The sequence below is a fragment of the Penicillium taxi genome (genome assembly GCF_028828555.1).
Source record: "Penicillium taxi strain IBT 34144 chromosome Unknown utg000003l_segment0_segment0, whole genome shotgun sequence".
Lineage (NCBI taxonomy): Eukaryota > Fungi > Ascomycota > Eurotiomycetes > Eurotiales > Aspergillaceae > Penicillium > Penicillium taxi.
The window spans coordinates 3,047,582-3,068,803 of record NW_026643205.1 but is presented as its reverse complement, the minus strand read 5'-3'; the positions used below and the strand labels follow the sequence as shown (position 1 = coordinate 3,068,803).

The following is a 21,222-nucleotide window of genomic DNA, read 5'->3' as shown; positions in this document are numbered from 1 at the left end:
CTGGGAAATTATCTTGATAATTTCCTGCCTATGGGTACTGAGTACTTGCTGGGCTTTATCTTGCTAATATGGACCTCTTTTTTATTATTCTTCCATTTTGGGCAGGCCTTTTGATTTATTTCGGCGTTTGTCATTGATTTTACCACATTAGCTTAAATTGACATGACCAAAATTGAAATCAAATCGAAACGAAATCATGTTGTAATAACCGTGCAGGTTTACTTGCGCTATCAAGGAATGATACCTTGAAACGTGATCTGTAATAGATATTCTTTAATGTTGTCTGAGTTTAAAGGGCACTCTATATCATAGTACACTGTATGTTCTCCCTTCTCTCTCTCTCTCTCTCTCTCTCTCTCTCTCTCTCTCTCTCTCTCTCTCTCTCTCTCTCTCTTTATATATGTATATATCCATGCCTATACCTAGACATCGTTCTCCCCCTCCCCTGTCCACTATACGTCTTCAAAAGACTGATGGTATCGGAGAAATTCTTAAAAGGACCAACGCCAGCAACATTTTCAACATTACCTTCATTATGCGAGAGGTCTTGCTTCTTGCTAGCCAGTTCTTCGTCTTGTTTATCATGTCCTTCAACCAAACGTCGGTCCATGAGTTGACTAGTCGTAAGCTGGTGCTGTGGTTCAGGTGGTGTCCACTCGCTACTCTTCCATGGTGGCACATGTATCACGTACATCATATCAACCTCTTCTAAGGTTTTTCTGTTGATTTAGATAATAAATAGAACGATAATTAGTTGGAAGAGGCAGACATGATTTATAATATGTGTTGTACTTACCTTTCCCTCGACGACGAATAAATAAACAACCAGCACTGCGACAGCCAAGTATCCGGCAAAGACATAACCATAAGCAAAGTCGATATCACTCGTGATGAATGGAGTGAAGAACCCAATCAAGAAGTTCCAGAGCCAGCTTGAGGCGGTAACAGGATAGATATAGCTCGGCCACAATTGCCCATACCATCGGGCCCCATATCATTGCAAATCCTGTAATGAACAGACAGGCGAAGACAACCATTGCTGTACTACCACCAGGTGTATTGCGTGGGTTCTTGACGTCAAGCGAGAAGTGAACCACGGATGCAAATACCATGAAGCAGATGAATATCCAGATTCAGCCTGTGATTTGCGTCGTTCATAGTGTTCAATGATATAAAGACCGCCAAATACTATTCCAAAATCAACTCCACTTATTATCATCTGCGTGACAAATGTGTTGCTGATTCCGGCTCCATTGAGAGTGGTGGTTCCCTGGTTTGAGTGGTAAGTCTCATCGAACGGATAGCGATCTCATCATGGTGACTTACATAGTAAATGAAGTAATTGGCTCCAGTTGCAGCGCCTGAAGACTCATGCTTAATGCAATTTAGTATAGCATCGAGGTGCCTAGAACATCTCAATCCAGCCATGCCAACCACCTTGAAACCCCTTCTCACAATCCAGCTGCTCTTGAATCTCAAAGATCTCCTGGACAATCACCCTGTGATTATTGGGCACACCATACAGCAGAGACATGGTTTTCTTCGCAGTCTACACACGACCCATACGGTAGTCATATCGAGGTCTCTTTGGAAACAAGAGAATGCTAAGCCCCAAGATTAGAGCCCAAAGGACTGTGTCCCTAGGATAATTCGCCAGGAAGTCGTGTTGACGATCTTCTCGGTGCCAAAATTGATGCAGTATGTGACGAAGATGCCCAATGTCACAAATAATTTATTAGAGCTGGTGATATGTGAAGTTATGAAAAGACATACAGGTAGTGATTTTTTCAGGATATTTACCAGGCCATCAGGCCACGGATATGTCCTAGAGCAATTTCACTTTAGTACATGGGTATCAACAACGAGCATGCACCAACGCCAAATCCAGTGATGAACCGCCCCATCATCATCTGATACTATTTTTCACTAGGCAAGGAGACCTGAATGATGAGGCCGACATGCAGGATGATAGTATTTACGACCTATCCTCTCTGCTATAGGACTAGCAATGACGGCGCCAAAAAGGGTGCCAATGGATAACTTCACGGCGTTAGTCGTTAATCGTTATTTCGAGGTCGATGTAATACTTACTAGGGAAACAATTAATCCTGAGCGGACGTTACTGAAATAATAGGTCCTATCACTTCTCGATTGGCCATATCGTTGCTTATAGTTCATCATTTCGAGGAGCCCTCAGATTTGTCCATTATCATATCTAAAGATAATACCACCAATGGAGACAAATGCACCCAGCAACAATGATCGCTATGTCACACATGGAATTCTAGATTCATCAAGATACCCAGTAATCTTCTCGCAGTCAAAAGATTTTCCAGTTGAATCACTCGATTGAGAGGAACTAGAGCTCCCAATGTCTCCTTTTGGAGCAAACAAGTTCTTCATTTTGTCCCGGAAGCGTCAATCTTTTCTATGTATATCGTGGAATTGAATTGTGCAAAAAAGGTACAGGATACTGTCATACTCGAGACTATTTAAAAATCCTTGTTATGGCCTCGTGCTGATAATCTGAGGTTGCCACGAATCTGAAATTGGGATGAAATCGTCATGGATCCCGGCACTTCATCTATGAGATAGGGCTAGATTCTCCTACCTAGGTACAACGTATATTTAACAGATGGAGTCTTGGAAGATTGGCCAGGGCAGTACATTTGAATACCATAAATTGTTTCCTCCGATTATCTTCATAAAATATGAACTCTGTGCCGTAATTACTTCTGCCCTGAATGGTGGTCGAGTCATGACGTTAACTAGTACTATAACGCCGCTACTTATTCAAATTGCATCTACCTATATATGTACTTCATTGGCTAGCAGATGTCTGCTGAAAGACGGGTTTCTAGTTTAATACAAATTGGTCTAGTATTGAATGCAGATGGGATCGAAGTAATTTATCATTGAGGGAGTTTCAGATATCCAGGTCAAATGAGAGAGGATAAACAACATTCTAAGCCCCTTAGTATGGAATACCGTTGGTCATCAATTGGAATTGGTCGTATCCCTTGGTAGACCGGCTCATGTAAGACTTGCGCGTAAGATCTCGCATGTACTCGGCTGCGTCGCGATCGTTCTTCTCCAGGACAAACCGGTCGCGGAAATTCTTGAGAGTCTCGGGCTTGAAACATGGAAGACCACTGTCCAGCATCAATGACACGATATGTGACAGCTTATTACAGTAAGGACGTGAGGCCAAGAATGACTTGACAACCAAGGACTCGAACCAACGGTAGGACTGTGTGGCGGTTGGGTTGAATGAATTGGTTCCTGGAAGACTGATGCCTGCATTGTGATGAGCTGGATCGTGGGTTCCACTAATCACAGCTACCATTTCCGATGTCAGTTTGAACGGCGCTCGCTCAAACCGAACACCACCAGGTGCAATGTCGAAGCAGAATCCAAAGTCGATGTGGATGATATGCCCAGCATCGTCAATCATAATGTTTCCATTGTGGCGATCCTTGAACTGTAGCAGGAATGAGATGACCGAGTACGCTGCCATACTCTTAACAAAGTTGGTGCGGGCCTCCTGGAATTTGATCGAATCTTCCCCTCCGTATTTGGAGACAAAGTAATCATACAATCCATTTACAGCCTCACGTCCAAGCATGTCGCGAGAAATCGAGTTAGGCAAAACGTCAATGACACCACAGCCAGGTGCCGTGGAAGTGACCCGGTACGGAAAGACCCAGACATCTAGCCCAACACTATTAAAGATGCTTCGGAATGCCGCAATCATTTGTAACGCAAGCATGTCCTGGCGACAGTCGTCACCAACCTTGAAAATGGCCGATTGCCAGACTTCATATGTCTCCACCTCAGGCTCCGATGACTGAGTGACCAACTGATGCTGGTCATAACCTTGAGTCGCAGTGTGAGGGCGAGTCTCCTTAACCCCCAGACGCGGTCTCGTCTTCTGGATCCTGAACGTCGCCATGTAAGGCGCCTTTGCATGGCTCTGCAAAGGCTTGCCAGACTTTCGATCAATACCCACAACTACACCATCGGGGTTACTAGGAAGATAGACTCCAACCTCCACCTTGACCTTGCGTAGTTCCTCTTCGATCTTCTCCTTCTTCTCCGGTTTACTCCTCTTGATATAAGGCCGGAGCTTACCAGAGATACCGGTGATCTCGTTAAAGAAAGAAAATTCTCGCTCATAGAAATCGCGCTCGGCAATTGTAAAGCTGGATATCAAAGCTTCAACAAAGCGGTCCAGTGTTGGCTTCAGCGGATCCGGGATTGTAGAGTCTTCATCCTTGTAAGAGTTGGCCTTCATGTTCCAAATGACCTGGTGGGCAAACAGCTGAGACAACTTCGCTGTCTCGAAGATATAGCGCTCAACATAACCCAAAGCATCATACCGCAGTGCCTGGACTAGTTGTGCTACAAAGTAGAAGCGAACGTCAAGAGAGTGACTCTCCAAAGCCCGCATTGCATACTGCAGGATAAATGGGTGGTTGCCGTAAGCGGGCAAAAAGTATGTCAAGGCTTCCATTATATTGACTGGAGCCCAGAACAACAGATACTAATTGATAATTAGCGATAGAAGGAATAGGATGCGACAGCTTAGACTTGCCTTCAGTTGAAAATTGACATCAGATGGCAGAGATGAGTCGAACATTATTTCCAGAGCGCTAGCCTCTGACATGGCTTTCTCAGGGAAATTGAGAATCAACCATCGAATGTCAGTCTGCATCTTAATTGATGGGAATCGGGTGGCAAGCTGAATAGCCAAACCTGGGCTTTCTGCCCAGGCAAGGCGGAGGAAGGTGGCAGCACCCTGGTTCATAAGTGTTAGTTTTGAGTCTAGAATGTTTTACTAAAATATTGTGAGACGTACTTCTGAACTGTTTTTGCCTCCAAGAGAAGGTATGTGGTGTTTCCGCTCCGGCTCCAGAGGGAACAGCCAAACTCGAAGACGCGATCTCTCGTTCTCGATAAAAAGTTGAGTCAGCTCTTGTTTCGATTGCAAGGACTTGTAAGAACCGTGGGATTGAGCTGCGATGTGTGCGATGTTCCGGAGAGCGGAGACTACATCGCCAAGAATCCTGTCTTCTGCCTTCATCTGCAGGCGATTGCCTCCGTAGGACCATCTAAACAAAGTAAGCATGCGATCTGTTGTCCTCGCTTTTTGATGAGAGAAATTACCTAGGAGGGTGTCTGAACCAGCTCAGGGTAGCGGAAAGAACCTGGTCTTTCATTTTCCAAGCCACAGCACTATTATCTGGGCTAAGATGATTCAATACGTTCAGCGCAAAGAGAATGATACGGAAATGAATCTCTCGCGCGAGTGGATGAGCCTGTGTTTTGAGAAGACCAGTAATTGTGCTGTTAATCAAACGACAGAACAATTGCTGGTCTTGAAGGTTGCCAAGGCGAATAGCATTGAAATGGCTCTCGAAAAATTGGAGAACGCGTGAGTGAGGTGACAGTTTGTTCTGTGCTTCTGACTGTTTTCTGATCATTACTGCTTTATCGGTTGGTAGAAGCTCGATCAGGGCGTTGAGTGGATCAGCATCACTGGAATAATCAGCTTGAAAGTCACGTCCATTTACGCCGATTCTCCATACCTAAATTCGGGATCAAACAACCCTTTACGGCGTTGAATACTTCTTTCCCAGCCCTCAACAACTTCCGCTAAGATCCGCGGTTCAATGCTTGGATTTTCGTGAATAACACCGAGCCACAAAGAGACACCAAGTTTGATGATATCCTTCGTGAAGATTTGGAAGGGCAATGAAACCAAAAAATGAACAACAGACAGCCGAGGCTTACTGCTGCTGCAAATGAGACCTGCAGCTTGTCGCAAGAGGTCCCTAGCCTCAACAGAAACGTCCTCCCCGTTCATGCTGCGTTGATGGAGGCGGAATAAGGCAAATTCCACCTCATCGGCAGCTTCTGGTTGAATTTCCGCAACTGGTATACGGCCTGTATGGTGGATTAGTCTAAAGAAACGGAGATATAGAAGTAAAAATAATTAAACGAACCAGTATGAAGGCGGAAGTCGCCATATGGTGCATCCAATGAGGATAAATCAGCACGACGATATTTCTGACGAGTCGTATACAGAGCCATAAAGTCAGATGCAATATTAACTTCGCCATTATAGCCATCAATAGATCCTATATTTGTATTAGCCAAAAAGGCTTGATTTCAAATATGATGAGGCGACCTTACCAAGCCTTGCATCACTTTTTGGAATGAGACTACCCATCTCCAAGGCGAAAGAACGACCCACGGAGACATGTCCATAGTCACCATCGTCATCATATTCAGAGAGGTATGTCTTAAGGCAAGTTAGATGGTGAATTATCAAACAGTTTAATGGAGGTACATACCTGGAGAAGACCCTTGATATCTAGCGGTGCAATGTTCAAAACTTCCGTGACCCATGTCCTAGCGCGCACAAGGAACCGATCAAGGGTCACCTTCCGTAGCGCATAGTTATCAGGTAAATCAACTTTGACGATGCCCATTGGGGAAACTAGGGTCGGATTCCAATCGAATTCATCAAGCTCCCCCTGCAAGCAAGAAGACCACATGACGGTTAAAATCTCCAGCAGAGCGAAAAGAGAATGCTTCTCACAGAGTGCAGAGGGACAATCTCGTATGATCTTATCAGTGCATTGGATTGCTATACTCTGGACTCGTTCGATACGATGACAGCAGGCAACCAAGAATGTGGCCAATTGTTTTGACAAGTAAGGGGCCGAAAACTCATCAAATTCGCCGGACAGAGTGCGCGAGAGGTAGCACGTCACCGTCTTGTCAGCAACGGCACTCAAGCAAGTGATCATCTCAGCCGTAACCACAGAGGGGTCGCGGAAGTACTGGAGGATCTTTGTACAGTCTCCTGATGATGCACGAAGGCTTTCAACAAGCATCACCGCATTCAGGAAGACTGCTCGGGGGTAGTCCAAACGTTTGATATCAGACTCACGACCAGGTAGCTCAGAAATCAGAGTGTTTTTCTGCTCCAAAACTCGCTGTGGGCTCATCCCTCTTCGAAGCACAGTATTAAGCTCCACGTCACTTTCGAGAGACTCCATACGATCTTCGGCCACGAGAGGAGGGGAATGGCGCGCAAGCAAACGAAGCTCTTTGATATGCTGTTGGAAAACACTGGAATTCAGCGTGATGCCGTGGATGGCAATATTAAACCAGGCATCACGGAAGAGAGACAATGTCGTATCATCATAATCCAAAATTGGATTAGAAATCCCATTAGAAATCCCCGCAAACACATTGGTGGAAGATACAAGAAGTGCTAGGGGCTTCAGGAGAGGAGTGATTTCACCAGTGGTGAAGACAACCTCCCCATGACGTTCACTTTCTGCGTCGGGAACATCACCCTTATTGACAATGCTTTCAAGCAAATGTGTAAGATAGATTTTGTGGAGGGAGGATTTTTGATCCAAGGTCACAGATAGATAAGTCATGGCGCACTGAACAGCATCGGAAACCACCTGCACGCCTCTTTTTAGTCCGTCTTGGTAAACGCGAGTATAGAACTTCAACAGAAGTTGAAATTCTGCATTACCACTACTCAGGGCAAGCACAGCAGTCTCTTGGATGATGTATGCATCCACAGAAACGCTGATTTTACCAACTTTTTGCAGCAGCATAGATTGAGCCAGAGCGCTAATCTTGTCATCTTGGCAACTAGTGGCAACAATGACAATTGCATGGACAGCATTTCTATGGGTCGAATTGGCTTCGTCTTCTCCGGGTCTAGAGAAGGATGATTGACTTCCATCACCTGCTTGTGAGTATCCCGCAATGTTGTTCCCATCGTTATTAAATTGATCTTGATCAACGGTAGGTTTCGGGCTCAGTACATTTCCTAGCGCATAAAGTGTCGTAATGACAGCATCTTCGGAGAGAATAGTCAGAATCTGAGCAAGGCATCGTGAGGCCACGGTAGCGACCGAACCCATTGGCGTAGCTCCTTGAGATATAAATTTCAACAAACACCGCCTTCCGATCGATGCACCAGTTGGAGACATTCTGGCAAGAATTGCTGTACATTTCAATGCAATCATTGCCAGCTCCGTGTTCGCCATTTGCTGGGAGTCGGCCATTGTATCCTCGAGCCAGGACAAAAGTACGTCGTTGTTGGTGGCATCTTCACCGAGAACAACGCAGTTCAAGAAACCAATCAAGGCATTACCTTTCACAGAAGATGCAAGCCTCTGCTGCGAAGGTGAACCAACCTGGAGATAGTCCGAACTGTCTTGAAGCAGGTGGATTTGCTCACTGATGAGATCTGTGGCTCGCTCGATCAGTGCAATATCGGCCTGGTCGTGGCTCTTGGCAATCCCAACGCCAGCAATGTATTCGTCCAGAAGTTGATCATCGGGCAGGTCTTGCGATCCGATTAGAGAAGCTACGCACGATTTCACGAAGCCCATAAAGCCCTCTTGTAGCAACATGGCACCTATGGGGCGTCCATGGGCTGCGTATCGTCTTGTGTACTTTCTCCAATCCTGAATGGCGATTTCCAAACCACTGGCGTTACGAACGATGGAAGAAGCCGTTTCGACAGCAATCATGAAGGACTCTGAGAGCATCTTGCGCAGCTGATCAATGATCTGTAGCTTCTCACTGGCTGACCAGATTACGGTGTGCTTCGCCGAGGCCTCCAAAAATCCAACAAGTGAGATTGCGATTGACAATATGGAAATAGATTCGTGCACCACACTTCGACCTCCCGCTTCAGATGTGGAGTATTGGAAAGGAGTGACTCCATTAATGGCATCGGTACAGTTGCTGAGGAGTCCATCAATTGCGCTTAGGCTTTGTTTACGCAGCGGTGCATATTTTATGCCCAGTGACAGAATAGCGGATGTGAGATTATGCGAAAGAGATTCCCATGGCGACGGTTTCACGTTTTGGAGAAATGGCGACGAGCGAAACAACTGGCTAGGGGACTCGGGCAGGTATAAAGACAGTTGCGTGACTAGTTGCGAGGCGTTTTCAAAATCACCCACCGAAGGGGCCGCCTTACATAGAGCGAGAAGGACATCAAGCTCACGAATGCCCTATCAGAAGTTAGTCTACGTCACTCCTGAGGGGTTAGAGATAGGGAATGCACCATTGGGATTCGAGACGTAGGTGCTTGGTTCTTGAGAATTCCGCTGATAGGTCCATCAGTTTGACGAGTCGATCGAGACTGTTCGGTCAAACGAGCAAGGTCTGAATCTTCGTCTCTGGCCGGCGACTTGACAGCCAATGCCGCAAGCTTCTCGAACGCCGAGCGTCTGATGCCAGGTAGGCTGTAGAAAGTTAGAAGTGCTTAGAAATGAGTTTTGACATTTTCACGTACCCATCCATCTCTAATGGAATCTATCAACAAAATAAAGAGTGGGAGCCACCAGATGAGGAACCGGGGAAGCTTAAAGGGAGAAAGGGGAAGAAGAGTGACGAAATGTCGGGAACGCGAACGCCTTGACCAAACACATCGCGCTGGAATGAGGAATGATAAATGTTTACAAATTATCTAGGTAATATGTACTATGTAATTATAGTTTATCTCTGATACTCAAATTATATATAATCAATGACTACTCTTCAAATAAATCATTGGTTTATGAGGATATAAGCATAGTTAGATATCTCTATTTTCTTGGGCGGAAGGCGCGTGCTTAGAGCACCTCGCAACTTAAGCCTCAACTCTCCTTCATCAACTACTCTATTAGTCGCAACAATTTCCATACTTTTCTCGATATTGTATTCGTCTGATCTGAAAATACTACTTTTGTACCCACCAGTTTCTGCTATCTGCTCTAGTTTACCCGGACCGCGGCGATTCCATTGGTTAAAGCTTGCTAGAAGGTCTGTGTGGTGTACACGATGGCGCCTCGTGAGAAAAGCTCACTGAAGCGGGGACTTGTGAGTGCGATTCTTACCAGACGAATTTATAGCTCGCTTATTGACACGCTCGTCTGTATGATAGGTCAATGTCGATGCCGACTCGCAAGATCAGAAGAAACCTCGCCGCTCTCAAAGAATCTCAAGCCAGGTTCAAACTGAGACGCCAGTCGACCACCAGTATCTACCCACCCCGCTTACACATGGTCACTCTGTCGCTACGGACATTCGCAATGAAGTTACAGTGACTCCCCCAGACAGCCCGAGTCAAGCTCGACTTCGCGAACAGTCTTCACCTCTTCGCGAGTTATCACCAGAGGCCTCTTCACCACCAGCGGATGCGACACAGGCACTGTCGCAGTTTGTCTACCCACCACGGGCATTTGCAGATGAGGTTGAAAATGAAAATGCCGAAGGAGTTTGGGGATACCTCATTCCTTTGGATGACAAAGTCGACAGTCCCTTTGTGTTGAAGAAGCGAGAAGCCTGTGCAAATGATGATCCAAGCAAACAAAGGTCGGGCAAAAGGCCCCAGGGTCGGGCACCTGGTGGCTATCTCATTGGACGCCATCCGGAATGTGGTCAGTATGAACCTCTTCCATACTAGCGCTGTACATAGCTACTGACGATTTGTTACAGATTTGATTATTGAAAGTCCCACAATCTCCAATCGCCATTTTCTTCTTTTTGACGAAAAAAGGAGAGGCGATGTGGTCGCCATTTTAGAAGATCTTTCCAGCAACGGAACCTTTGTGAATGATGCGCTCGTGGGCCGAAACAAGCACCGCGAACTAGAAGACGGTGATGAAGTATCCATTCTGAATGAGGCCCGCTTCGTATTTCGATACCCTCGTACTCGAGACACTAATCGCTTCCACCAACAATATCAAATCAATCGGCAGCTTGGTAAAGGTCACTTTGCTACAGTTTACCTCTGTATGGAACGGGCCACAGGGAAGAAGTTTGCCGCAAAGGTCTTTGAAAAGCGCCCTGGGGAGTCTCAAAGATCTCTTTCCCAAACGGACACCTTGCAGAAAGAAATCGCAATCCTCAAGGGAGTCGAGCATGTGAATCTGCTTTGCTTGAAGGAAGTGTTCGATGAAAATGACGGGGCCTATCTCGTCCTCGAGCTAGCTCCCCAGGGTGAACTGTTCAATTACATCGTGGCAAATCAAAAGTTGACAGAAAGGGAAACTCGACATGTGTTCCAGCAACTCTTTGAGGGACTCAAATATTTGGTAAACTCACCTCAAATTCTCAGAGATGATGCGGAAGTAGCTGACAATTTTATTCAGCATGATCGAGGAATTGTGCATCGAGATATCAAGCCAGAAAACATCCTTTTGGCCGACGACAGTTTGAAGGTCAAACTCGGTGACTTTGGTCTTGCAAAGATCATTGGAGAGGACTCGTTCACAACAACCCTGTAAGTGATTTCCGCACCCACTATAGGTTTATGATTATGTACTGATATCGACTCGGATGTACAGTTGTGGCACACCAAGTTGTAAGTTGATCAGCTTTGATATCGGACGATAAGTATTGGAGACTAATTCATTGAACAGATGTTGCTCCTGAGATACTGGAGGAATCGTCCAAGCGCCAGTATACCAAAGCTGTTGATATATGGTCACTCGGGGTTGTGCTTTATGTCTGCCTTTGTGGGTTTCCACCATTCTCCGATGAACTATGCACTCGAGAGTATCAATACAGGCTCGCTCAACAGATCAAGCTGGGAAAATTCGACTATCCATCGCCTTATTGGGATTCTGTTCAAGACTGGGCTCTGGACCTTATTGACCGCATGCTCTGTGTGGATCCAGTTAAACGATACACAGTAGAACAGTGTCTTGAACACCCATGGGTTACGGAGAAATATCCCAAGCTTACCGACAGCACGGATGGACTGACTGGTGCCCTGAGCAATTTGGACTTTTCTAAGCGCAAGATGGAGCGAGAACGGACTTTGCTCAGCAGTATCAACGAAGTCAGCTCCACTGCGTGCGAGGAAGAGGAAAACAAAAAGCCCGTGAATGCTCTTTCCAAGACTATTCACAATCAGCCAGCAAAGGCCCGCGAGCCATCTCCTGGTGGAGATAGTGCCCCCAAGGACTTCATCAATCTTGGAGAAGGGGGTGATGCACCTTTGTACGACAATTGAAAATATGCCTTTTTGTTTTTTGTCCATGTATATGGGCTTGACTTGTACCGTTAGACGAGGAGAAGGGAATACCTTTTCTATATTTTTATCCTGTTAGCTTCAAAAATACCATTTTCTCCTGATTTTTATCCTTGATTCCTTTATATAAGACCGAAAGAGTAAATAATTAATAAATTTTGATTTATATCATACTGTGTATATGCTACATCTTAAGAAATAAGTAAACGTTCAAAGCATTCACTCTATTGGAGACTAAAGGGGGCGGGTCCTAAATGATAGGGACATTAAGTAAGTATTTTACCCTCGAAAAGCCTCTCCCCCCTTCCACAAGGCTTACTTCCTCACATCCTTCGTCTTCTTTTTTTTCATTTGAAGGGTGCCTTTTGACCAATCTCTACTCATCATGGGTCTCTTTTCAAGTTTCCTAACCCAGTTTTGTGAGCATTGCTCAACTCTGTCCATTTACACATTGCTTGGAGCTGGTGCCTTGTCCTTTATCGTGCTGTCTGTCGTGATCAACGTTCTACGACAGCTACTATTCAAGAATCCTCATGAACCCCCCGTTGTCTTCCACTGGTTCCCCTTTGTCGGAAGTACTATTAGCTACGGCATTGAGCCCTACAGCTTCTTTCTCTCCAACCGCGCAAAGGTACGTCAGCCGTTGGGTAAATTTATTCTGCGTGTTTTTAACGACTATGCTGGCAGTATGGCGATATTTTCACATTCGTTCTCCTCGGCAAGAAGACGACTGTCTACCTGGGCACCAAGGGTAACGACTTCATCCTGAATGGCAAGCTGCGCGATGTTTGCGCCGAGGAGGTTTACTCGCCATTGACAACCCCCGTTTTTGGTCGCAATGTCGTGTATGACTGCCCTAACTCCAAGCTTATGGAGCAGAAGAAGGTAATGAAAAAAAATTGCGAGGATATTCTTTGGAGGCAAAACATTGGAGACACTCGAAGTTTTTCAGGGGCTAACCAAACATGTTTAGTTTGTGAAATTTGGCCTCACCTCCGACGCGCTTCGGTCTTATGTTCGCCTCATTACCAATGAGGTTGAGGATTTTGTCAAGAAGTCACCTTCCTTCCAGGATTCCAAGGGTAGCTTTGATGTTTCCAAGATTATCTCCGAGATTACCATCTACACCGCATCACGCTCGCTCCAAGGCAAGGAGGTTCGCGATCGATTTGACTCCACTTTCGCCGACATGTACCACGACCTTGATATGGGTTTTGCTCCGATAAATTTCATGCTGCCCTGGGCCCCGCTGCCTCACAACCGTAAACGTGATGCTGCGCAGAAGAAGATGACCGCAACCTATATGGATATTATTCAGAAGCGTCGTGAGGCCGGTGGCAAGAAGGATTCAGATGATATGGTCTGGAACCTGATGTCCTCTGTCTACAAGAACGGCACCCCTCTACCCGACGAGGAAATTGCCCACATGATGATCGCGCTGTTGATGGCTGGTCAACACTCCTCTTCCTCAACTATGGCCTGGATTGTTCTGCGCCTAGCTACTTGTCCTGAACTAATGGAGGAACTGTACCAGGAGCAGCTTAGTGTGCTGGGTGATGACTTGCCTGATTTAACTTACGAGAGCATGCAGAAATTGGATCTGCACTCCAAGGTGATCAAAGAGACCCTGCGCATCCACGCCCCGATCCACTCTATCATTCGCGCTGTCAAGAACCCGATGCCCGTGGAGGGAACTCCATATGTCATCCCCACCGGTTTCAACGTTCTATCTTCTCCCGGTGTCTCTGCCAGGCTAGACGAGTTCTTCCCGGAGCCCCTGCAGTGGAATCCCCACCGCTGGGATGATGAATCCAGTCCCAAGGAAGAGGAGAACGAAGAACAGATCGATTACGGTTACGGTATGGTCACCAAGGGTACAAATAGCCCCTATCTTCCCTTTGGTGCTGGCCGCCACCGCTGTATCGGCGAACAGTTTGCCTACGTACAACTAGGCACAATTCTGGCCGCCTTAGTGCGCCATTTCAAGTTCTCCGGTCTTAAGGACATTCCTGACACAGATTATTCAGTAAGTCACTTTTTCATTTTGAACCGAAAATGCATACTAATACGGTTTCAGTCATTGTTCTCCAAGCCTCTAGGCAAATCTTTTGTCAAGTTTGAGAAGCGTGGAATCAAGGAATAGAAAAAGCTACTGTCCAGTAACTTCCTCAGCCACGAAAACTGTCTTTAAAACAGACTGAATATCCAAACTCACTTACATTTAATGACGTTCCTTGATATGATTATTGCAGACATGATGCCATTCAGTACTCTGCCTTCGGTCTCGCCTTGACATCTTGAACACTTTTCTACTTGGCATATATACGTTTTTGACGTTCGCACACCAGTCTGGGTTATGCCTACCGTTCGTGTTGATACATTTAGACTTACTTAATTGATGACGATTCTACAGAACTTGGTTTCGCACACCCATCTATCATTGTTTTTCAGACCATTAGATTATTGGAATAGAAGACTGGAATACTTACGAAGCCTTATTCAAGTGGATGTGAAAGGAGCAAAATCCAGATGCGGTAGAATATAGTAGTATACAGTATGATGCAGATAAACGCAGTAGAAATACAAGTCAGATAGGCTTGAATATGCAAGAAACGTAGCCTAAACCTCTTCTCTTTATTCGTTTATGCGTTTCTGCGTTCCTCAAGCCACTTTTTGGCCCGCACCTCGGTCTGTCGTCGTTCACCTCCGTCAACCTTGTGTCCCCGCTTGTCCTCCCACATGCCCTCCTGAACACTGATCCTCGCAGCAGTACCATGGCTTCCCTTGACTGGATTCAAGAATGGCCCTTGGACCTTGCCTAAGCGAATTTTCATAGAGTTGAAGTACTTGAGTGGTTTGGATGGATCGTGGTGGTATTTGATACCCAGAGGCATATTGACCAGGACCTTGACCATTCCGGGGGTCAATGATGCAGACGATACAATTGCAGAGTTTTGACCTGTGGCCAATTCGCCTTCAGCTGCTGTAGGTTTCTTGTATTCTTGCGGCACTTCCACCACTCGCAATTCGCCGGCACCATCCACTACGTGGTCGAGGTCTCCTCCTGGGCCATGGATTCCGGCAATAAATTTTTGGCGCTTTTGTATAAGATAACGTCGTGCGCGGGCTGGCTCAATGCCCATTTCGCGGAGTTTTGAGGAATCCGAGCTGAAAAGGGTGTCCCATGTCTCGAACTTGCTGGCGTGCTTCGACATTCCACGGCCGATCAACGTGAGGAAGGTTTGGGCATCGGGAACGAATGGAGTGGGAAGGGGTACAGGATTGGCCTTTTTAGTAACTGTGCGAACTTGTTGTCGGGAGATTCCGAAGAGTCGCGAAGGGAGACTGCGGAGTTGCGAGTTGTGCAGCGCCATGATCCCGGTATTATCCTGCGTGCTTAATCCCGCAAGCACTATCAGCTGAGAATGAGATAAATTGAGGTTGATTCAAGGATTGAAAACCAGGAACCTGAAGTCAGAAAAAGAAAAGAATTGGAGATTTTAGCAGTTTGAGCTGCGGTGGGACCTTTCTCGTCGACCGCGGCCGCTGTTTGTCCTGAGATTTTTCGGCCAGGTCACGGGATCAACGATAGTCCGCGGCATTATTATAGCTACGAAATTAGCCATTTAAGATCATTACTTCCAGCTTCGTCGCTGCGCCTTGATTTCTTTCCAAAATATTTACCTAACAGCACTCAATCCCTTTTTGCACAAAACTACAAGCTATTAATAGATCACCGCCTCCATGGCACTCTCGCCATTTGCCTCCCGATCACCATCCGTCACTGTATCATCACCAAGTGCTCTCCGATTGAAGGCAGCTGTCCAAAGTTCAACTGGAACTGTGACGGCAAAGGCTGCCGCTCCAGACCGAGAACTTACTGAACAGCTCAATGACGATATCAGACAGAAATATGTCAAGGGTATGTCCTCCACCTCCATGCAAATCATATCATAATAAGCTCTGGAATCCAACAAGATAAAAGATAAGAAGCTAGGTGAAGGTACATATGCCGTTGTTTACCTCGGACACCTCCGCGACGACCCATCATCATGTGTGGCGATCAAAAAGATCAAGGTCAATGCCGAATACAAAGACGGACTCACCATGGACGCAATTCGCGAGGTCAAATATCTCCAAGAACTATCTCACCCTAATGTGATCGCTCTTCATGACGTTTTTTCGTCTAAAGACCAAAATCTCAGCCTCGTTTTGGAATTCCTCCCCCGAGGAGATCTGGAGATGCTTATCAAAGACGGCGATATACATTACGGGGCGGCCGATATTAAGGCGTGGATGGGCATGCTTGCACGAGGAGTATGGTTTTGTCACGAGAACTTCGTACTACACCGGGATATCAAACCCAATAACTTGTTGATTGCCTCCGACGGTGAAGTCAAACTGGCTGATTTTGGTCTAGCCCGATCATTCGCTGATCCTTATCTTAATATGACCCACCAGGTCATTACACGCTGGTATCGGCCACCAGAATTGCTCTATGGGGCTCGTCAGTACTCTGGTGCAGTCGATGTGTGGTCTATGGGGATGGTATTTGCTGAGTTACTTCTGCGAGTCCCATTCGTGGCCGGCAACACTGACATGGACCAAATTACGAAGATCTGCGAGGCCTTTGGTACCCCGACAGAGGATAATTGGCCTGGGGTCTCCCTTTTGCCAAATTACATCCCTACAGATCCTAGTCATATGGTTCCTTTGCAGGGGCGTGAGTTCTTCACTCGGCAGTTTCCTACCGCTGGACCGGTGGGTGCCGATCTACTGATGTCAATGTGCTCACTGGACCCACGCAAGCGTATCACAGCCCTACAATCTCTGCAACACCAGTGGTGGTCAATCGAGCCACGCCCAACCAAGAATGAAGATCTTCCACGTAAATCTGGAGAAAAGAAGATGGGTGATGACTTGAGTCGACGGGCAGGTGAAGCTGACGGACTCTTCAAGAATGCAGCTCGACAGTTAGATTTTGGAGGCATTCGATAATGTTAATAGAAAAGAGAGAAGAATTTTAGATGGTACAAAGTAATCCTAGGGATGTCAGTATAAGACAATGACGCAGGTACAGGGGGTGGTTTAGATTATAATACCTTGATCTACGAAGTACACTCTGTAGTATACCTTGATATAAGAAGGGAAAGGAGTATATCTCCTTCATTATCCGTATCGTAGTACTACATGCTGCATACTAAGTAGTAGTAGTACTTTCCCCCCCCCTTTTCCCTACGTCCTAGTATAATTTTACCCCCACTATTCCTATCTTTATTGGTCCAAGCTTCAAGGCCTTTTGAGTGAAGGAAAAAAAGCCTTGACTGTTACGGTTAGACTGTACTTAGACTGTTTGAAGTCCTGGTCTAGTTCGCCCTTTTCCCTGTCATCCCCCTTTTTTCCTCCGTGCGCAATTACCTATTATCTGTTGTATAAGAATATAGAACTCCTTAATATAAACACCCTTGGGTAGGAGTGAGAGGAGGAAAGGGAGGAACTGGCAAAGTAGAATTACAATAAGAATTATATAAGAAGGATAAGGATAAGCATAAACATAAGAATAAGAATAAGATATAAACTACGTAAATTACGGTCTTTCATTTGTGGGGAATGATTTATCCTTTACATGATACCTTTTCTACCTTCTAATCTTCAATCTCTCCTCCACTTCTTCCCTCTACTACTCTTCAACCTTTAAACTATCTGAGACGCCAGTGGCGTTGGTCACCATCTCAAACTATCTGCTACCATCTGCAAACAAAAGCTTTGACACTACTTTTCCCGAGTCGTCTATATTGAGATTGTCGCAGACCGAAACAGTGCCCGCCCCACAGCACAGTCAACATTCGATTCCCAATTCCTAATAATCAACAACTTTTCTTACATGATTTGTTCATCTGTCACTGATACTATTAGCTAGCGGGGGCAGAACAGAATCTGCTTTCTGTTCACGATGGACTCATCTGCGCTCCCCACACCGCGACCAGCGACAAACCCTCCGACCGGATCTTTGCCTCCCCTTCCTATCCCAAAGTCCCGAAAGAGCGTCGCGGGTCCAGATGGTCCTCGGGCAGCGTCTCCATTTCGGGCATCGAAATTACGTACACCGTCAAGCCCCAGGCCTGCTTCGACTCGATCTTCTTTGGCTAACACCAACCCCACGTCAAATTTGACATCGGTTCGATCCGTATCAAGTGGGCTCACACCTAGTAGTCCCGATAAAAACCTGCGACGGAGAATTAGCATTGCCTCATTTCCACAACCTCCAAAGGCCTCCAAGCGCTCTTCGACTCCATCTTCTGTCTCTGGCATGTCCGTGTCGAACCCAACGAGTGTGAAACCGAGAAGAGGCTCAAGGCTTAGCACTGGAACCACGAGTAGCTATCGGAGCTCGAAAACACCATCGCTACTGAACGGAAGTGGAGATGGAAAGTCAATCTTGCCGGAAGATGTTCGAGATCCAGAGGGTTCTCCATCGCACAGCAGAAGCTCTTCTGCCCAGGGATCCTCCTGCTCGACAAGCGCCACAACTTTTGAAGAGGGGGAAGATGCCACAGGTACCGGTAAATCCTCTGGTAAACCAAAAGAAGCCAAGGGTAATGTGATCGTCAGTGTGCGGGTACGGCCGGATATGAATCCCAGCGACTCTCCGAGAAATCATGGCGAGTGGGCCGTAGATGGGCGCCAAAGCCTCATTGCTCACCGGGGAAAAGATGGCGGCGATTACTATTATGGTATATCAAGACTTCCCCTCCTCCGTCTTGTAACGAATTAACCCCAGCTCACGAATTTTGACAGACAATGTTTTTACCGCTCATGAAAACAATGCCAAGGTCTACGATTCAGCTGCGAAACGACTGGTTCGGCGGGTGATGGAAGGTTACCATGGAACAGTCTTTGCATATGGTATGACAGGGACCGGAAAGACTTTTTCCATGCAGGGAACTGCATCTTCTCCCGGTGTGATCCCTCTGGCAATCACAGATATCTTTTCTTTCATTCGAGAAACTCCACATCGCGAATTCCTGCTTCGAGTTAGCTACTTGGAAATTTACAATGAAAAGATCAATGATCTCCTATCAGCTCCCACCAATGGAGCTCCGGGGCCACAGGAAGAAATCAAATTACGAGAGGACAGCAAACGGGGTGTCTACGCGACACCGTTGAAGGAGGAAATCGTGCAGAGCCCTACGCAATTACTGAGAGTGATCGCCCGAGGAGATCACGCACGGCGCACCAGCAGTACGCAGTTCAACTCTCGCAGTTCTCGAAGTCATGCCGTCGTGCAAATTGTTGTGGAAAGTCGGGCCCGAGTGCCCGCTGGAAGCTCACAAGACAAGCGCTCGGGAATGGCTCCTGGTGGTGTACGAGTTTCAACACTAAGCTTGATCGATCTGGCTGGATCCGAGAGAGCAGCTGATGACAAAGAACGACGAACCGAGGGTGCCCATATCAACAAAAGTCTACTCACACTAGGCAATATCATCTCGAAGCTCTCGGAGTCCAAGGACAAACAAGGCAACCCTGTCGATAAAGAAGGCAGACACTTGCCTTACCGTGATAGCAAGTTGACTCGCTTGCTCCAGCCGGCTTTGTCTGGAGGTTCCCTCGTGAGCATTCTCTGTACCATTCAATTGACGTCGGGTGTGAATGCCAGCTCCGGAGAAACCATCAATACTTTGAAGTTTGCGGCTCGCGCTAAAAACAGCATCGTAAGCCACGCCAAAAAGGCCGAGGAGGCATACGGTGGCGGCGGCGGGGATGCCGGAAGCCGTGTTTTATTGGAGCGCTATCGCTTGGAGATTCAGACCCTTCGTGGTCAGCTTGATTCCCAAGCCCAGGCCCAAGCAGAAAAAGAGCTCAAGTGGGATGAACATCAGTATGAAAAGGAGGCACAGGCGCGGCATGAAGAGCAGATGTTGGAAATGCAACTGGCTCGAACGGCATTGAAGGAAAGAATCGAGCACCTCAATCGTTTGATATTAAGTTCCAAGTCCACCGGAGTGAATAACCACGGGGGTTATGGTCGTCTCTCAAGAATGTCATCCATGGACTCTGGTAGGCGCTCGCTACGTTCATCTGCCAGTCAGTCCACTTTGGCTATGGGCTATTCATCTATCCGGCCCATATCTTTCATGTCTATCAATAGCACGGACACCTCTCCGGCGATGCCTTTTTCTCCCGCGTCGTATATCAATGAAGATGAAGATGATATGGGCGAGTTCGGCGACGGAAAGGCCAGCCTACAGCGACAGGTCAATGCTTTGCAGGCCGACTTGAGTGACAAAAACCGATACATTTCCACCTTGGAACGTCGGCTACTACAGGCTCGACGCTCGAGCCATTCCCGTATGTCTGCGGGGGTGAAGTCTACCACTTCAACCATTGTTGAACATCCAGATACGATGGCCTTGGTTCGCGAGAAAGATATGGAGATCAATGAGCTCCGAATTCAGCTTGATGACAAGGACCGAATGCTGGCTGCCCTTCGATCTGCAGCACGACATCGTGACTTGGCAGGTGTGACCAACGATTCACAGTCTCCAGAGCTCAAAAGCAAACGTGACTCGATCTCCTCCGGAAACAACAGTCCTCTGGGTGTAGTCGCCAAGTCAAGAAGTCTCTCTGCCTCGGGTCAACTGCATAAAGCGGATGCAAAGGACGATGATAGAAGACAGCATATGGATGAAGTATCCAGGATGCTAGATGAGATGATCCAGCAACGAGTTGACGGTGGTCATTTGGAAAAGAGCCAATTCGATCAAATCAAGAAACCCTCCAGTGACAGCCGCCGTACATCCACATCAGCTGAGATTCCTACCTTGGCTCCCAGTGCGAATCTTCCAGCTCACTTAGCGGGCTCTATCACTGATTCCCCGAGCTGAAAAAGAAAAAAGAAAAAAAAAAAAAAAAAGAAAAAAGTCTGAGTTCCGAATGGGCTTCCCCATTCTTTAATTCTTCAGTTCTTGTGTGTTAAATACGTTCATGTTTCCCATTGATCCGATACCCCTACTTTTGTCTGCTTTTGTCCTTCTACCCATATTTTTGATTGTGGGAAGCTCTTATCCTCTTCTGTTCTTTTTTTTCTTCTCCATCCGTGTTTGAAATTTTCTTTATTATCTCCAATATTGAATATGTGCTACATGGCGTATGAG

At 46.6% G+C, this 21,222-nt stretch overlaps 8 protein-coding genes across 8 annotated transcripts; 4 read left to right on the top strand and 4 right to left on the bottom strand.

The window, feature by feature from the left end:
* Positions 1 to 394: 394 nt before the first annotated feature.
* N7495_004575 (General substrate transporter) lies at positions 395 to 861 on the bottom strand (the record flags this gene model as incomplete). The annotated part of the gene is made up of 2 exons (XM_057207226.1): positions 395 to 719; positions 797 to 861. 2 exons carry the CDS (start codon positions 859 to 861, stop codon positions 395 to 397), a joined length of 390 nt encoding a protein of 129 aa, XP_057064906.1.
* Positions 862 to 881: 20 nt separating this feature from the next.
* Positions 882 to 1,112, bottom strand: N7495_004574 (uncharacterized protein; the record flags this gene model as incomplete). Its single annotated transcript, XM_057207225.1, has 1 exon — positions 882 to 1,112. The coding sequence occupies one exon, from the start codon at positions 1,110 to 1,112 to the stop codon at positions 882 to 884; it is 231 nt and encodes a 76-aa protein (XP_057064905.1).
* Positions 1,113 to 2,974: 1,862 nt separating this feature from the next.
* On the bottom strand, positions 2,975 to 9,351 carry stt4 (1-phosphatidylinositol 4-kinase STT4; the record flags this gene model as incomplete). Its single annotated transcript, XM_057207224.1, has 10 exons — positions 2,975 to 4,543; positions 4,595 to 4,798; positions 4,859 to 5,111; positions 5,167 to 5,538; positions 5,589 to 5,946; positions 6,006 to 6,140; positions 6,196 to 6,304; positions 6,357 to 9,059; positions 9,113 to 9,293; positions 9,344 to 9,351. 10 exons carry the CDS (start codon positions 9,349 to 9,351, stop codon positions 2,975 to 2,977), a joined length of 5,892 nt encoding a protein of 1,963 aa, XP_057064904.1.
* A 519-nt stretch (positions 9,352 to 9,870) lies between these two features.
* On the top strand, positions 9,871 to 12,049 carry N7495_004572 (uncharacterized protein; the record flags this gene model as incomplete). The annotated part of the gene is made up of 5 exons (XM_057207223.1): positions 9,871 to 9,909; positions 9,974 to 10,469; positions 10,528 to 11,314; positions 11,379 to 11,395; positions 11,454 to 12,049. The coding sequence occupies 5 exons, from the start codon at positions 9,871 to 9,873 to the stop codon at positions 12,047 to 12,049; spliced, it is 1,935 nt and encodes a 644-aa protein (XP_057064903.1).
* A 403-nt stretch (positions 12,050 to 12,452) lies between these two features.
* N7495_004571 (cytochrome P450) lies at positions 12,453 to 14,210 on the top strand (the record flags this gene model as incomplete). The annotated part of the gene is made up of 4 exons (XM_057207222.1): positions 12,453 to 12,698; positions 12,755 to 12,952; positions 13,041 to 14,093; positions 14,145 to 14,210. 4 exons carry the CDS (start codon positions 12,453 to 12,455, stop codon positions 14,208 to 14,210), a joined length of 1,563 nt encoding a protein of 520 aa, XP_057064902.1.
* A 499-nt stretch (positions 14,211 to 14,709) lies between these two features.
* N7495_004570 (mitochondrial 37S ribosomal protein mS41) lies at positions 14,710 to 15,441 on the bottom strand (the record flags this gene model as incomplete). Its single annotated transcript, XM_057207221.1, has 1 exon — positions 14,710 to 15,441. The coding sequence occupies one exon, from the start codon at positions 15,439 to 15,441 to the stop codon at positions 14,710 to 14,712; it is 732 nt and encodes a 243-aa protein (XP_057064901.1).
* A 370-nt stretch (positions 15,442 to 15,811) lies between these two features.
* Positions 15,812 to 17,065, top strand: kin28 (TFIIH complex serine/threonine-protein kinase subunit KIN28; the record flags this gene model as incomplete). Its single annotated transcript, XM_057207220.1, has 2 exons — positions 15,812 to 15,989; positions 16,053 to 17,065. 2 exons carry the CDS (start codon positions 15,812 to 15,814, stop codon positions 17,063 to 17,065), a joined length of 1,191 nt encoding a protein of 396 aa, XP_057064900.1.
* Positions 17,066 to 18,020: 955 nt separating this feature from the next.
* N7495_004568 (putative kinesin family protein (KipA)) lies at positions 18,021 to 20,952 on the top strand (the record flags this gene model as incomplete). The annotated part of the gene is made up of 2 exons (XM_057207219.1): positions 18,021 to 18,801; positions 18,866 to 20,952. 2 exons carry the CDS (start codon positions 18,021 to 18,023, stop codon positions 20,950 to 20,952), a joined length of 2,868 nt encoding a protein of 955 aa, XP_057064899.1.
* Between the last annotated feature and the right edge of the window lie 270 nt (positions 20,953 to 21,222).